This window comes from Mytilus trossulus, chromosome 1 (genome assembly GCF_036588685.1).
Source record: "Mytilus trossulus isolate FHL-02 chromosome 1, PNRI_Mtr1.1.1.hap1, whole genome shotgun sequence".
NCBI classification, from domain to species: Eukaryota; Metazoa; Mollusca; class Bivalvia; order Mytilida; family Mytilidae; genus Mytilus; species Mytilus trossulus.
In genome coordinates this window covers 12,590,280-12,609,085 of record NC_086373.1, presented here as the reverse complement: position 1 = coordinate 12,609,085, position 18,806 = coordinate 12,590,280, and the positions used below count along the sequence as shown (strand labels likewise).

Sequence of the window (18,806 nt, the reverse complement as noted above, 5' to 3'; positions counted from 1 at the left end):
AAACAAGTTAAGAACAAAAATTTAAATCTAGAATTTTTTGGCTCCTTAGAGGTGTATATCCTTAAGATGCTCATCAACGTCAAATTCTTAAACGGATGTACATTTTAAATATCCCTATCATATAAACAAATGAGAACTTTGTAGAGAATAGGACAAGAACCATTCAAGTCATTTAGTATAACACGTGAAGGCTCACGTGTTAGCAAAAGGTTAAAAAAAAAAGAGGTAATATAAAGACAGAAAAAACCATAAGCAGAACAAAACGATAAACAACTATGAATTATATTTTTTTAAGTGTTCATATAAATAAATAACTATAAGCATATATATCCTACTCTTTTTTTTATAAGAAAAGTAAAGTTTAGTTGAAATCATGTTGTTTATATCCGTAATTCTTATTTATCAAATTACGTTTCTGATTTTGTTGAAGACAGTTGAATTTGTTTATCAAAAAGCAAAGCATCTTCAATGAAAAAAGATATCTTTATTGTTTGTCATATACATTCTGAAATAATGACAAAATTTAAAGTTTTCCTTATCAAATTGAATTCAAATACAATTTTGTAATGGTAATTATTTACTTACATGTTCTAACCGGAAAAAATATCATATAACTATATTTGAATGATGCAAAATATATCAAAATATAGATTTCTTAAAAATATCCGTACTTTGCGTGGTATCTCGCTCCAATGAACATGAACAAAAAGAAAGGAAAGAACCAAATTAAGATTTGAAATTATTTTTGGGTGATGTTTGGTACATGAACATTATAAAGCAGTTACGGAGGGTTAGTATTTACTCATTTTATTTTCTTGTTGTTTTTTTTTAAATTATCATGAAATGCATTCCATTATTGACCAAATAAAAGCTATAATCGGGTTCAATCTACCTTTAAAATTTATTAATATCAAAAAACTATTTCATGATAATTTAACCAATCATTTAAAGTGTAATGAAATCATAATGCTCCTTTCGTATATTATCAAAAACCATAAATGTACTAGTTTTGCGATTTTTTTAATATATATTATAATTCATTTTTTATGGCCCCGCAAAAAAGTTAGCCCGGCAATATAGTTTTACCCTTGTTCGTGATTTTGATTCCGTCATTCCGTCATTCTGTCATTTTGTCATCCGTAATTGCGTCATTCTTTCATTACGTCATTTGGCAACAAACCATTATACGGACTTCTTTCTGCACGCCTTCAGATATTGGATTGAATGCAAGTATGTGAGTTAACCATAATGAGTTACAGATCAAGTTTCAGCTTCGTTCCGTTCCGATCCGCTTATTTTTGCCGATGTGACTAGCTTTGGACTTTGAAAAATTGTTGAAAATCGCAGTTATTCGGACTTTTCTTCTAAACGTCTTCAGATGAAGGGCTGTTTTTTGGAATATGATAAACCATGATGAGTTACATATCAAGTTTAAGATAAGTTGTTCTTCGCTTAAGTTTGCCGAAACTACGGGCTTTGGATTTTGATAAATTTTGACAGTTTTGTGAAAATACATCATATGAACAAATGTAAAATAGAGTCGAAGAGGAGTCGTCAGATCAACACAAAACAAAGCAAGAAACATTTATTGACGATAATGGACATAACAAACAAAGTATCGATCCAAAAGTAAAACACCTCTTTTCATTAAACAATTAGTCAATATTTAAGCTAATAATCGATGAACAATGAAAAAATGGATACTAAAATTTGAACTTTCATACATTTTCGTAAATCTGTTTTCATTATCTCATATTTCTCTTATAGTAAAACACAAATATTCCAGTTTGAAATCTTCTCCAAGAAAAACACTGCTTTTAAATTATAAACTCTACCACAAGATAATTTCTACAAGAATCAGCTTTTATGTGCATGTATCATTTTCATGGAATGTTAAAGCGATTCGGGATAGTTAACATCTGATCTAATGTGTATTCTGCATTCTGTAAAATTTATTCAAATTAATGCAAAGATATACATTGCGAACCAACACCTTTGATACAAATCAAACCTTAATTTTGTTTTAAATATAAAGGATAGTTTTTATGAGGTTTAGATTACCCAACTTCCATATCAAGCTTGCTTTGATGGAAATGCAAACCCAATTTCTTCTTATTTAACGCTGATTACGACGAAACGCGCGTCTGGTGTATATACACAATTTAGTCCTGGTATCGAAATAGAGATTTATAAAATAAGAGTCAAGTAAATGACGATAATTTCGGCCAAGCTCATTGTTCAACCTTTTTGAACAAGTTTAGATGACTCCGGCACTGCGACATCAACTTGATGCCGAAAATAACAAGATAACATTTAAAAATAAACATACAGTCTGCTTAGACAAGAGTTTTAAAAATATGCCAATTTTAATAACACTATATATGTGTTGTGTTCGAAGCGCTTTCTTTGATTCATCAAACCATAAATCATCTAAATTGTAAGGTTAAAAATAAGATAACTGTAAAAAAGGAGTCACTTCCACTAAAGGTAATATTTTTCTAGTGGAATCATATTCCCACAATACACTATATATATATGAGTTAAACCAACCGTTTGACCAATTTATTGCATTTTAACTACTGCTGTAAAAAAATATTTTAAAGTGTGGTAAATATTAGCTTTATTTAAACCAAATCCAATATAAACTGAAGTAAAGTTTTAGTCGATGTAGTTGTGATGTTTACCTTACTTAATATTCACTATGTTGAATATCAACTTTCAAGAGATGTGTATTTAAAAGGGTAAGATGAAACCATTGAGGAAATCGAAACTGAAATGTTTTTTTTTTCCATATCAGACCTGTACGCTTTATCTAAATTGTATCTCTATTACAAATATAAATAAACTTAATTAACATACAAAAAAAACAAATACCTAGAAAATCTTTGGAATAGTTAAAATTTGACGCAGTTACAAATTAACTCATCAGAGATTCAATAATTAATTTCGTATTTACGCCAGACGCGCGTTTCGTTTACAAAAGACTCATCAGTGACGTTCGAATCAAAAGAAGTTAAAAAGGCCAAACAAAAGTACGATGTAGTAGTACTAAATAAAGGCAACAGTAGTATACCGCTGTTCAAAACTCATAAATCCATGGACAAAAAACAAAATCGGGGTAACAAACTAAAATCGAGGGAAACGCATTAAATATAAGAGGAGAACAACGACATAACACTAAAATGTAAAACACATAGACAAAATCCCATGAGAATAACAAATATAACATATATATAACATCAAAACCGAATACATGAATTTGGGATAGACAAGTACCGTGACACGTCTTATCGCAATTTGAATTTACACTAAAAAATAAGAGAAAACAAACGACACAACGTTATAATGTAATACACACAGAAACGAACTATAATATAACAATGGCCATATTCTTGACTTGGTACAGGGCATTTTTAAAGGAAAAAATGGAAAGTTGAACATGGTTTTGTGGCATGTCAAACCTCACACTTTTATGGCCATGTGAAATATAACATCAAAATGACAACACAGGACTAGAAAGGCTCGAAAATAATTTATGATCAAAGGAACAATTTGTTTAAAAGGCAAAACGATGCATGTTATAATGTCAGGCGTCTATTATTATGCTATTCATATTTGTTTCCCGTTAATTGTTTAATTATATGGACCACATCGTTGATTTTCTCGTTGAATGCTTCCCTTTTATTCATTTGATACGTTTTAAAACTGACGACTGTGGAAACGTCATTAGTTTTAGGAAATTCATGTTGGGGAATTTCTAGGAAAATAATTGATTATATATATAAATTTTCAACGAAAAACAAATTTCAAAGGGGCAATGACTGTATAGTTATATTAATCCACGAAAAAAATATCCGCGAAGAATGTACTTTTGTTCAAGAAAATTTATGCGAAGAAAATGACTGCATTTTAAGTAATCTGTATGAGTTTATGTCTGCACATCGTGAAAAAAAAATCATTAGAAAAAATTTCACTCAGCACTCATTATCTTATGACCAAAAAGCAGTAAATAATATCATGTCCATTTGACTTGCATTTATGGACGTTATTCATCCGTGGTATATAAACTCATCATAGATATCAGGACTAAATTTAGTATATACTTTGACCTTTAAAGGTTTACTTTTATAAATTGTTATTTGGATTTAGTGTTGTCTCATCGGAACATATTTTTATATCTATGTCAAGGAAATTGTTTGAAATTAATTTTATAACAAATTCCAAGCACTGGAACGAACTAAAATAGTGACATCAGTCGCATGTTAAGTTTAAACTTTTTTAAGACCGAAAGGTGCGAAGGATGCTTTCTGCAATTTCTGTCAAGAATATGTTTTTATAATGCAGTGTTTATGTGAACTGATGGGGTTGAAGCCGTTATCTTTTTTGTAGTTGTGTCTTTTGACAGATATTCATTTTTTAACATACAGAAAATTTGATGTCGATTGGCAATCTATGATTGCTTTTGTTTAAATGAATGTTTCATTTTTTTTTAGTCTCGGAACGATTCAATACATAATGTCAACGCGCTTATTGTTTTAAAAGAACATAAAACTATGTTTACTCGCGATTATTGTGCTGTATTGTTAGTTGTTGGCTAACTTATTTATACTTCACTTCTTTTTTTATTTATAAAGAAATGTCGAATTGAATGTTCTCAAAATAACACGTTGATCATTTGTTCATTATAATATTTTTTTTCTTTTAACAAGAAACAGTCAAATAACAAAAATACCGAACACCGAGGAAAGTTAAAATCGGAAATTCTGTAATCAAATGTCAAAATCAAAAGCTCAAACACAACTTACGAATGGATAACAACTATCATATTCCTTAATTGGTACAGACATAGTCTTATAGTAAATTAAAGTGAATGGACTATATGTTTCTTAATCCAGATATAAACTGTATATAAAAAAGAAGATGTGGTATGATTGCCAATGAGACAACTATCCACAAAAGACCAAACTGACACAAACATTAACAACTATAGGTTACCGTACGGCCTTCCACAATAAGCAAAACACATACCGCATAGTCAGCTATAAAAGGCCCCGATAAGACAATGTAAAACAATTCAAACGAGAAAACTAACGGCCTTATTTATGAAAAAAATGAACTAAAAACAAATATGTAACATATAAACAAATGACAACCACTGAATTACAGGCTCCTGACTTGGGACAGGCACAAACATTAATAATGTGGCGGGGTTAAACATGTAAGCGCGATCCCAACACTCCTCTAACCTGGGACAGTGGTATAACAGTACAACATAAGAACTAAACATAAAAATCAGTTGAAAAAGACTTAACTCATCCGATAGACAAAAAATACAAGTAGACGTGGCCTGGTACTTATACATCCTGACACAAAAAGACACAATGAACAGATCTGAGAGGACTCGAAGTTATCTGACAGCTAGTTTAAAGCCACTAACATCTAATAAAAAAGCATGCCTCTAAGACTAAACAATAATTGAACGTCTTAACATTTAATCACTTGCAATATGTCTAGCTTCAAAGATTGTACTGTTAAAAGCCGAAAAACGCAATAAGGTGTTATTGACAACGGTTATTCTAAAACCGGTCAATATTATCTTAACATCATTTGAAAAGTCTTTTTATGGAGTAAGGTTTGTGCATCTTGCTTGCAGTTAACCCAGTAATGATCAGTACCTTTTCAGAAAATTTTGCATACTATTGTTTTTTTTTAATTGTCAAATAACATCTTTGAACAGTCTAAACATTTACTGAACAGATTTGTAATGACTGCAAGCAAATGTTTAAGGGAGTACTTAATTTGCTATAGTAGATATAATTGAGGATAAAATTAAGATAACAAAGGTACCCATACCTATTTAAACTGATAGTATCGTTTGTTTCAGAAAAACACAGCTCTTTGGTAAATAATTTTCTATAGGTTTCCAAAAAGGAGGTAAAATATCTTACTTTGAAATGTCAAACATATATTTTCTACTTCAATTTCTGGAAACAACTGTAAAAAGAGAGAGACTTGGTATGTCTAATAAGTAACGAGTTTCCTTTTTTACATTCAAATTTTCCGATGACGTCAAATCATTTAGACTTTCCCATAAAATTGACCAATCGGCAACCTAGATATATAAGTAGACGTGACGCGTTTATTGCCAAATCATCAGCGGTTGGCAAAATTATTACGATTGACACAGGATTGCTAAGGTAATAGTCCGTTTCGCATTCGTTCAACATCCGTTTTATCCATTAGACGTCCGTTAGAAGTCCGTTGGTGAATTTATTTGCCAGACCTCTAACGGATGTATAACAACCAAGTAACAGATACGAAACGGAAACGAAAAGGACGAGTACCGTACAAAACGGACGGCTACCGGACGTTCAACGGACATTTTATCCATTGGACGTCAGTTCAGAGTTCTGAACATGCTCAAAATTTTCCATCGGACAGAACGGACGTCGAATGATAAAACGTACGCTATTTAAACAGACATGCAACGGATATGAACGGACGTCTAACGGATAAGAACGGACGTCTAACTGACATAAACGGATTGACAGAAATTATTCGTTTAGCCTCGGTCACACCTTACCGGATAGCACAAACGGACGACAATCATATATAAATAAAAGTCGTCTGTTGACAAAATTGTTATCCGTTGGGAGTCCGTTGATGTACTGACCAAAAAAACCGGACGTTTAACGAATGCATAACGGAAACAGCGTATATGCAACGTACGAAAAACGGAAACGTAACGGACAGAACGGATGTCGAATGTACATCCAACGGACGAGTATAGCATAAAATAGACACCTAACGGAAGCGTACAGGATAAAAGGGATGAACATGATATATTGAAAAATTTCTTGCGATTTTACTTATACATGTTAAGCACATGAACCTTAAGAAATCTGACATTTCAATAATTTGCTATTGTCATTTTTCCGATACAGATACGTCCGGTAGAAGTCCGTTTCTCATTCGTTCAACATCCGTTTTATCCGTTAAACGTCCAGTAGAAGTCCGTTGGTGAATTTATCTTCCAGACGAAACGGACGGGTACCGTACAAAACGGACGCCTTACGGTTGTTCAAAGGACATTTTATCCGTTGGACGTCCGTTCAAAGTTTTGAACATGCTCAAAATTTTCCACCTGACAGAACGGACGTCGAAGGATAACACTTTCGCTTAACAGACATGAAAGGATGAGGACGGACGTCTAACGGTTAAGAACGGATATCTAACGGACATGAACGGATTGAAAAAAGGTAAGCCTCGGTCACACCTTACCGGATACCTCGAACGGACGTCTAACGGATGACTTTTATTTTCAATCCGTTCATGTCCGTTAGATGACCGTTCTTATCCGTTAGTCGTCCGTCCATATCCGTTGCATGTCCGTTAAGCGTACTTTTTGTACGGTACTCGTCCGTTTGTTGCGTTTCCGTTTTGTATCTGTTACGTGTCCGTTCTACTTCCGATGGAGGTCTGGCAGATAAATACACCAACGGACGACATCTAACGGATAAAACGGATGTTGAACGAATGTTAAACGGACTTCTACCGGACGTATAACGGATAAAACGGATGATGAACGGATCTGAAACGGATAATTGAAAATTTCTCGTCAGGAATGCCAATTAGATTTCTTAAAGTTCATGAATGCTTATTATTCATAATCGATCTTAGAAGAAGGGCACATCTTCACAATCAAACGGATAAACACGCTGTTATTCAGGTCAGACCGTGCCCTTTAACGGAATTTTGAAGAACAAACCAAAACCAGTTACACAGAATATTTTCAATATTAATGCGATTTGCATGTATTATAATTGTCGCCTTTAATGTTTCGTATATCTTGTTTATCCGTTTTATCCGGTACGCTCCCATTAGGTGTCCGTTTTATGAGGTACTTGTCCGTTGGATGTACGTTCGACATCCGTTCTGTTCGGAACGCCTCCGTTTCTCTTCCGTTGCATAGCCGTTGCATGTCCGATATGCATTCGTTAGGCGTCCGTTTTAGTTGGTCAGTACATCAACGGACTCCAAACGGATAACAATTTTGTCAACGGACAACTTTTATTTTCATCCGTTAGGCGTCCGTTCGTCTTATCCGGTAAGGTGTGATCGAGGCTTTATGTATCCGTTTGAACTATCCGGTAAGGTGTGACCGAGGCTTTAGGCATCCGTTTGAGCTATCCGTTTAGGTGTGACCGAGGCTTTATGTTCTAAATATATTCAACAACAAACGTCGAAATCAGCATAACCTCATTACGTTGTTAGCCGTAAAACGTCATGTGTTTACGTGTTTCATGCCCGGTGTATAACAGGTTGGTTAATATAACAACAAAAACGAAGTCGGTTACCAAATAACTATTTCATGTCATTTGAATCTTTTGTATCAACAGCAAACAGTTTTTAATAAAATTCGTAGCAAATTATGAAAGGTCTTTGACAATTGTATCTGCTTTCTACACAAACATTCACCTATTTTGAACGACGAATTTATTCAGTTATAGTTCATAAGATAGAAGAGATAACGCATTTTTCCAAATATATGAGACAGATGTACGGAAACCATAATACTGAATCAGAAATATGTCTGTTTTCTGTAATGATCTATTTTGATAGGCTTATTCAAGGGATTAATAAAAGTTCATGTCAACGCAAGTGCTACTCATTTTAACCTTCTAAGATAAAAATTCAACCAGCTGTGGTTGTAAAAAATCAATAAAGATTCAAATATTTTTTTTGTACACCAGACGTGAGATGAGTCAAATTCTGATTCGTTAATTTGGTCATTAAATGTAATCAATTACGAGACAGGAAATAATACTCTCTGAATTAGGTAGCAGGTGTACCCATAATATTTGTACAAACGAACGGATACTTTTTTTTAAATTAGTAAAAAAGATGTGATTCATCCATTAAATCGAAAACGTTCGGTTTATTTTGTACTCGATAACATTTGGAAGTTTGACTCTGGGATTTGCAAATCGTTGTATCTACTTTAGACAAAGGAATGAGTGTAAAACGCGAAAAAAAAACATATACACCACGTTTAGTTGAACTCGTTGTTTCTAATTTTCCACTTATAACATATGTTTTGCGTTATGCGTTATACAGTTCTTCTTCATTTGCATGTGTAAATCACATGGAGCTTTGGTATGTCGAAACATATTATTTAATGTTACCCAGGTCTAGATTATATGAAGATTACATAATACATTTCTATATATAATTTAAAAAAATAGTCCTAAATGTTTGACTTTTATGTAAATATTCCTATATATCAACAAATAGAAAAATAAGTAACTTATCATCATAATCATGGGTGGTTGTTTTTTAAACATTGAGATTGATTAAGAAATGTTTTGACCATACATGTGTAGTATTTAGATAAGGTAAAAATGACGTGTGATCAGGCAGATTTACTCATATTTGCTAAACGATTGCACAACTAAGACAAGTTTTTGCACATGCAACGCTAACTTTTTATTCATCTTTTATTCATTTCTCAAACAGCAAAAACATAGACCATTTTTATTAAAGGATTTGAAATTTTCATTTCAATACAAATTGAGATGAAGATTTTTCTCATCCTGATGATGTGTGTTGGATCAAAGTCTGGTGTGGCAGCAGATGATAGCATAGATGGAAATTTATTAGCCAACCATTTGAAAATTATTAAAGAAAAAATTGGTGTTAATTATTTGCAGGTAAAACATATAATTACACAGCAGACCGCCCAAATATTTCCAGTGACTAACTGTTTTCCCAAAATAACATTCTTTGTCATTTTTTGCATGATGAATACATGACTAAATTAGAAGAAAATTGTGTTATATTTAATTGCATAAATATATAAATATATATAGGTAGTGGGAATATATAAACAGAAAATAACAGATTTTATATATATTGTTGTTATATATCTTAATCAATACCTTACGCATGTGTTTTTTCATACTTACAACTTCATTTATTGTAAAAATGTCCTAACAACAGATGTATGCAGAAGAATTGACAGAAATCTACATTGCGTAGGTCAATAATGTGGTCATTTTTATAACTTTCCTGTTTACAAAACTTTGAATTTTCCAAAAAACTAAGGATTTTCTTATCCCAGGCATAGATTACCTAAGCCGTATTTTGCACAATTTTTTTGGAATTTTGGATCCTCAATGCTCTTCAACTTTGTACTTGTTTGGCTTTATAAATATTTTGATATGAGCGTCACTGATGAGTCTTATGTAGACGAAACGCGCGTCTGCCGTCCTTAATTATAATCTTGGTACCTTTGATAGCTATTAGTCACCATAACGAATTGATTGGCCAATATGATGAGTTTTGTGTCTCACTCACATAAATGTTGCTCGTCACATGAATACGGTTGTGCGATTCGCATAGCGGTTGATAGAGTAGAGAATTGAAAACATGAGTGTGTCAAGGATACAAAATTTTCACAAAACCTATTGCAATTTCAACTCATTGAGAAAATTCCGCATCCGAGTTCGGGCTTCAGCTGGCCCCTAAACAATAATGGATAGTAGTTACAAGCATAGTAGGAGATTTAACATTATTGATGATTAAGCGTTCATGATGATGGTTAGTCCATCTAGCGCTTTGGATGTACGAAATGTGTTCATAGTGTAAGTGTGATTTATTATTCAATTAATGATTGATTAATTTTAGAAACAATTTAATCAGTTTCCTTATGTACAAAAAGCGGACACAGGAGATGAAATATTGAAAAGAGTAAGTAGAATGATGAAATGGTACAATTAACATGTAAAAATAAAAATGAAAAACTATGGTTTAAAATTTATTTCTGAATTAAAAACAATTCAAATAGGAAACGATTGATTCCTAGTATCAGAAAACAAGATGATAGCATTTCTAGAGTGAGCATGCTTAAACTAGAATGTCAAGAAGAACCAAAGTCATAGGTCTCGTTTACAGTGTGGGAGCACTTTATCAGATATATAGCTACTACAGGTGTATTGCTGTTAACAATATGCTACCTAAAAGGCCAAGCAATGACAAATATGACATAATTCAATTGAGAAAGCTAACGTCATAATTAAAAAAAAAAGGTTAACGAGAAACAAATAAGTTAGATATGAACCAGCGACAACCGTATGAACAGTGGTGTATGAAGAAAAAATTAACCAGCAAAATAACAGGTGAAATTACTTGAAATTGTATATCAATCTAGAGCATGAATCATTATTTACATATCGCCATCTTGTGTTGTATAAATACCGCATTCAATTGGTTTACCTCTTTGCTTAAATCTGCATTTTGACACAGAATGGCATTTAATGATAACGACTGTTTACTAGTTTTTTGATAAATACGATTGTGTGATCATTGCAATATCCAGACTGCATGATAAATATTGGCAACATTAGTATACCACTGTTGAAAGATCGATGAGCGAAATCAAATATGTGTTACAATCTCAAACGAGGATACCCTTCAATAATAACGTGAAAACAAAGGAACAACCGATACACTGAATTGCAACAAAAACAAACGTCATCATACATGAAAATTAAATATTTGATAACACCTGCCATATTCTTGACTTGAAATGGTTGGTTGAACCTGGTTTCATGACTATCAACCTCCCGTCAATAACGTAGTATAAAGTGCGCTCTGAAGTTGAATAACATCTAAAAAATATAAGAACATTCTCTGTTTTATTGCCTTATTTTTTTAATTAAGAACAACCTTCGACACTTCGTGTCTACTCCTTTGAAAATGTTGTGTATAAAACTGAAAATTTATTATATACTGAAAATACATTAAATAATATAATTGTTTCAGATTCAATCCAATCTTGATACTACAATAGTAAATCTAGACAGAGTGTTGAACAATGTGAAGGATAAACTTGTGTCAGTTAACAAAGACTCTGATACAATTGGTCTTCCAAATTGTTGTGATTTATCAGACAAAAGTCTTAACTACGCACTGAAATTTCAGACAAAGGTCAGATCAATTTTATGTTTTTTTTTATAAAAAGTTATTGTAAGATAAAAGCAGCTTTGCTTACAACATGATACATTGTCTGATAGTTCATATTTTGTTTTGCTTATCAAAATACGTTATTGCATACACAGTTCCACAAAAAATTTTGCTTAAAAAGAGATATTGCATAACTTTTTGTTTTAAATTTCCATATCGCAATAGGAAATTCAAGTTAATGTACAAAAATACAGAACATTCATTTGAAAAAAGAATTTATGATACATAAAAAAATATTATACCATTTAGAATAAATTGCAAGTCTCAAGGATGTTTGAAGCTTTTGATACGAACAAAAATAAACATGATAAACTGAAGAATCCATGTTTTACTTAAATTCATCTCATGTACATGAGACAAAACGTCGGCCTATTGCCGTTTTGCTGGGTCAGTAAACTTCACGCCACTCTTGTCAACGCTATTCGAAAAACATATAGTCAGCGTCTATCGAAACAATCGTTTACTTGAATCTGATATTCTTTCGTCAACCAGAACTAGTCTTATTCATAGCTATGGATTAGTTAGATATAAGGAAATGTGGTACCATTTGAAATGAGATTACTATCCACAAAATACTGTAGGGCAAGGCTGTAATCAAAATGTTAGGTAAATTTACGTCTATCAATAGTCGAATGACTTAAATTCTTAATAAAAAAATATTTCATAGAAAGATTTGCTTGCTGAAGAATTGGAACTGAAATATGTCCATAAATGTTGAACATGTTGAGAAAAACAATTAAAACCACGTGTTTATAATTTCATGCGTCCAAAGCACAGTATTCTAGATTAACCTTCATCATGAACGTTCAAAGCTAAATATCTGAAATCCGAGGATGGTAAATGACCGAAACATTTGAAGAGCTATATGACCAAGGTCGATTTGGAATTAGATCCTATAAAATGTCGAAATTATATAAGGACAATTTTAGAAAAGTTTGGTATAAATCATGTCAATACCAAAGTACTGACTACTGAGGGGATCATTCCCTCGGAACTAATATAGGAAGTGTGTTTTAGTATTTTATTCTCCGTATTTATTATCGAATACAATTTTACCAAATGGTCAAGATTTTAACAGAAAAATCTGAGGTATTTCACGCGCGTCTGGCGTATATACAAAATTAGTCCTGGTATCTATGATGAGTTTATTCACAGTCTGCCTTCATCTGCCTACATTTTAATATTTTGCATTTTTAATGCTTTTTTAATTCCATAAATAGCAATAAACTACGATGCTTATGTAAATACAAATATAATATGTAAATTCAATTATTGTGAATCCCTAATGATTTGACATTTTCGATGTTTTCAGGTCGACTTTGAACAAGCATGTGTAACTACTTCCTCGATAAAAAGTTTTAACTTAAAATATCCGACCGATGATATCAGTGACATAATGAAGAAAGATTACCAAAACAATAGGAATCTTTTGTGGCAGCATTACAGTACTACAGAAGGTGTATTTGTATTATATCCTGCAACAAAGTGGACAGACTGTCAGTATTTCGATCCAAGATTTACGTAAGATTAAATTACTTTAGATTGCATACAAAAATGTTTTCAATCTGTCTGATCGTTCAGTATTAAAAACAAAAAAAGCGGTCTATAAATATGTACCAAATAGTGGGTAATACCGGCAAAAAATATATTACAACTTACATTTGTGAAATAATAAGTACAAAATCAACACCATAACAATAAACGTGGTAATGTAGGGAATATATCATACGTACGATGGATTCAAACAGCTCTCACAAGTTGTAAAATTGAGATAGCAATGATCACCTTATTTTTAAAGGCGACCGCATGATTATCTAATTCAAAATTTCAGCCATTTTTTCTAATAACTATATTAAACACCCCTATCTGCATGTGATTATGTTTGATGCTTTTCTTTGTATCGATCTGATGAGTAAAGCGCATCGACTGATGTTCATGATTTGTTCTTATTTTGTGCTGCTACACCACCATCAAAAGTTGGAGGAGGGTAGCGCTCACAAACATCTTTAAAGTCTCGCCTGTAGTTCAGTGGTTGTTGTTGGTTTGTGTCTGTCATTTTCGTTTGTATTAAACTGTTTCGTTATAAATAAGCCCTATGATTTTGTTTGAATTGTTTAAAAATTTTCATGTCGGAGTATTTTAAACCCGACTTAACATTATGTTATTTTTTCATTGCTGATGACCATACGGTCGCCTATATTGGCTTAAATCCACTGGATTTGAGCTATTGAGACCAGTTGTCTCATTTGCAATCATATCACATCTTCTTATAGTTATGTAAACTATTCATTAAGTGAAAGTGACAAGTAAACACGGTTATATTGAAACAGCATATCCATAAAAAAAAAATTAGTACTCAAGAATGGATTGCTGATGTTTAAAAAACTATTTCGTATTTACAGGATAGTCGTTAGCTTTCTATCAGCTACTATTTATTCATCAATTTGTTAATGATTAAACAAATCAAAAATAACATTATGTTTACTTTTATCTCTTAATGCCAATTCAAGACTTTTTATAATTTTAGTTTATCTGTGCTGTTTAAGGAGGCTCGCTGGTATAATATTTTCAGCAAAAAAATAAACTGTATAAGATAAAGTTCATTTAAACATAGCGATAGCGAAATCCTATATTAATTTAAAAAAAAAATGATTTAGACCCGCGAGACCCCTTAATTATGAGACTATCTTACATGTATTTCTGGTTGATTGATTGATGTTTACGTTTTATTCTTTCAGGACTCCATATGCTTCAACAGCTTCTCCTACGGATAAAGATGTCGTTATTGTAATGGATACAAGTGAATCAATGTTACAACAATCTGGAGGTGTCCAATCAAAACAAAAAATCTCCATTGCAAGAGAAGCAGCAAACAATGTGATTCAGACACTAAAGCCTAATGACAGAGTAAGTAAATTAACATGGCCCTAAAATAATAATCGTTACTATTAAAACTACAAAAATAATTTATCAACGAAATTCATCAGTTTGAAGGCATTTTTCTATGATATTTTAAAAGTTACTAATGTAATATTTCCTTATTTCTATAAAAGTAAGATAATAGCAAGGGAACAAAAAGTACACGAAAACATGGTTTAGAATTACATCCGATACTTCAGACAACAGTAATGAAATCTTATCACAAACAGTTTAAGAAAGCGCAAAACAAGTTTGTATTTGGCATTATACATATCCGCAGATTTATAACATCTTTCACCGAACTGTGAGACATACCAAGATAAAGGGCATACCGAGTTCTTCTGTGTGTTGTACTTTTTAACAATAATACATTTACACATTCTTATATTTTAACCGTTTTTGCTTTATTGTATATGCAATGCATTCATAGATATTACAAGATGTGGTATGAGTGCCAATGAGACAACTCTCCAACGAAATCAAACTTTATAAAAGCAAACCATTATCGTCACCACGGCGCATTAACCCACACCGAACAGCAAATAGTGTAAAACCATTCAACCGGTAAAACCTACAATCTTATCTCTATAAAAACACGACAAACGAGAAACACTAATGAACCTCATCAACAAAGGACAGCTACTGAACATCAGATCCTGACTTAGGACATGTGCAAACGATTGAAGCGGGTTTAAACGTTTTAATAGTAACAAACCTTCACCCTTATTTAAAACAATAGTGTAAAATTACAACATTGCAAAACACAGTACTATATTATTGAAAATGGCTTAACGCAATAAAAACACATATTAGCAAAGGGAACACACACTGAATTAATAAAATATGAGATGATTAATTAAAGTAACAGGATTATATACTTGTGAAATGTTAAAAACATTTACAGAAAAAAAACCAATAAGCTTGAAAATATATTCGCCATTCGCCATTTGCAAAATATTATACACAGGTAAATGAAAACAATTTTGTTGTTAGGTATACATCAACAATACTAGTTCAATTCAAGAAGGGAAATCTCTTTACAAAATAGATAATTTTCATTTATATATATTTCTAGGTTGGAGTTGTCACATTCAATCAAGATGCAATCTCTCCATCCGAATGTTATCACAGTGAGCTTGCATTTGCCACAAAAGAAAATACAGACAAACTAATAGGGTTTGTCTTCAGTGTAAACGTTGGGCAGTCAGATTTGAAAAACTTTGAAAAGTCATTGGTTGCTGCTTTTAGATTTTTCAATTCTTCCAATGACAATGTAAAAGTTGAAAACCGAGGTAACTTTTTATTGAATTAACAATCGTGGAAATATATATCAATGAGAATATTAAACATACAAAAAAATTCTAATATTCATTTCATGTGGAAATAAATTGTGGTATGATTGCAAATGAGACAACTCTCTAACAGAAACCAAATGAAGTAAAAAATTAAGTTTATGTCATCGTACGGCCTTCAACAATTAGGCAAACACAAACCGAGTAGTAGGCTTCGAAAAGCTTTGTAATGACAAGCGTAAGTTAATTTAATCAATAAAACTTACTGTCTGATCGTTGTACAACACAATAATAGAAAACACTAATATGGTATACAACAATAATTAAAAAGGTTTTCAAACAGCAAGCGAAGTGAAGGATCAATTTTGTTTCAACATTGTGTGAACCTTAATTTTTAATGTGCAACAAAACACAAATTTCCTGGTGAATTATATACAGACATGAACAAGGACACAAATTCAAATATCCACAAAAATGCAAGTTCCACTCAATTTAAAAAAAGTGTTACCCACAATAATAAATGATTTGACAGTATTAAAGGAGTAGATTCAGTAAGACTACTTTTTGTCCCCAAAATAAAGCAGTTTTACAAAACTGTTAAAATGTAAACTTTTAAATATTTATTGGATAGTAGATTGCTTCTGCTACATACATGTTTTTGACAATAAAATGCACATATATCCAATACTAGCACCATTAAGTCATGCTAAATTACTGAAATTTTCATAGTTCTAGCATTTTAGTTAAATTTTAGGCGGCACTTTCATTTTTACCAACAACCATCTGACAAATGACATTTTTTTGGCATATTTGATAGATTTTTCATATTTGAACTTGAATCGGATCGTTTTTAATTTTTTAAGTGTTTAAATAGTGGTCAAAATCTTTTGTTAGATGAACATGAAATTTGAGGCCAAAATCGGTCCCTACCGGACCTACTCCTTTCTTGTTTTACAAGAAAAATTAAGGCATATTTGGAACTATGTCTCAAGCAAGTAAAGTCTTGAATAATCAGTCGTTTTGTATTGTTGTTGTTTTTTTTAGATCGTTTAATTCTTTTCATCACCGACGGCAAATCGACATCCGGCATTGATCCTGTACAAGTTATCAGTACTGAAAATTCAAAACTTCAAAATAAAATTTCTATGTTTACCTACCTGATTGGACAAGGTATTGTTATACATTATCATATAATTCATTTACTGAACTAGAACTAATACCATATATAATTATTTAATGGAAGAACATAATACCAGAGTTTCATTAAACATATTACCAATAATACCAAGTTAAGATAAATAAGTAAGATAAATACTAGTTTATGAAAGTGTCACATATTGATCTACATCAAAACACATAACAACATCATAAAAAAGAATCAATATTCAACCTATAAAGACTTCAGAAACACTGTAATAAGTACATGAGCTATGTCAAGGATTTTGGTAAAATTTACATAAAACTTAGTCTTAGGGTTGTTCGTCTGAAAATCTGAAAATAATAATATTTTCCCGCGTTTCGATCAGTATAGCGGGAAAATGTTGAATTCTTTATATTGGAATCGTTAATTTTCGGTCGGCGGATGAAAATCTATCCAATCAGAGGACTGAGTTGTGGTCATATATAAGATGTGTTATCTGTGGTAGCTTCACAATTCCATTCTCAATTTTATTGTTCACTTATAGCCGTCGTATTGACCGAGTAAACTACATTATTCTAAATGATGTCATATATCTGTTACATAATGACACAATTTTGATTTTTGTAAATTTTTTTTGAACTGACGAGGTCCGACGTTATTATCCTGTTAGGCTCGAGCATTGATTCGGACACAGGGTTCAGTAACACGTTTTCTTCTGGTGTGCTGTCAATGGCAAAAAAAAGGTTGTCATGTGTGTGTCTGTCGTCTGTAGTATAGAGAATACTAAGAAATTATCACTTTTCTTTCCTGAAAATTTACAGATTAAATTCTACGAATATAGGTGAGCTATTATATAGAAAGCCCATTCATCAGCAAAACACGTTCTTTTTTTACTCTAAGTCCCTTATTTCGAAATCATTCAGTAATATTTTTTTTGAATTTACCGATACTATAAATAGATGTTATTTCCTTGAACATTATGGATACAGCACTACAATAAAGAGTATAATATGATCCTTTCATTGATGTTTTATTTCCTTAACAAAACACAAATCCATGGCTGCACGTACTCACCGTGATAACCAAAGGGACACAAATTTCTTCTAGGGGAGATCATTGTAATCGAAACATTTAAATAGAATTGGTACAAACTGATGTTTCGTTAATACTTCTTTGAAGTTTGCTTCACATAAATTGCAAAATAAAAGCAGCAAGTACATAGACAAGTTTAAAGATTTCATAAGTTTTCAAGAGAAAAAATGTAATTTCAGTAAGTAACAAATTCAATTACCGAGACTAATTGTGAGTACGCATGCTAATTTTTGTGAATTTTTTAAGTTTCATGAGTAGAAAAAAAAGCAAATAATAATAATGATAATAATAATAATAATAATAATAATAATAATAATAATAATAATAATAATAATAAT

The 18,806-nt window shown here is 31.8% G+C and overlaps 1 protein-coding gene across 1 annotated transcript in view; it reads left to right on the top strand.

Annotated features, from left to right (window-relative positions):
- The first annotated feature begins 9,547 nt into the window (after positions 1–9,547).
- The window catches only part of LOC134715498 (VWFA and cache domain-containing protein 1-like), a 43,346-nt gene continuing 34,087 nt past the window's right edge, over positions 9,548–18,806 (top strand). Inside the window, exons 1-7 of the mRNA XM_063577706.1 lie at positions 9,548–9,710; positions 10,687–10,749; positions 11,824–11,988; positions 13,337–13,545; positions 14,763–14,931; positions 16,019–16,235; positions 17,280–17,405. Of these exons, the coding sequence (XP_063433776.1) occupies positions 9,576–9,710; positions 10,687–10,749; positions 11,824–11,988; positions 13,337–13,545; positions 14,763–14,931; positions 16,019–16,235; positions 17,280–17,405 (1,084 nt within the window). The 5' untranslated portion in view covers positions 9,548–9,575. The remainder of the gene's footprint in view (positions 9,711–10,686; positions 10,750–11,823; positions 11,989–13,336; positions 13,546–14,762; positions 14,932–16,018; positions 16,236–17,279; positions 17,406–18,806) is intronic.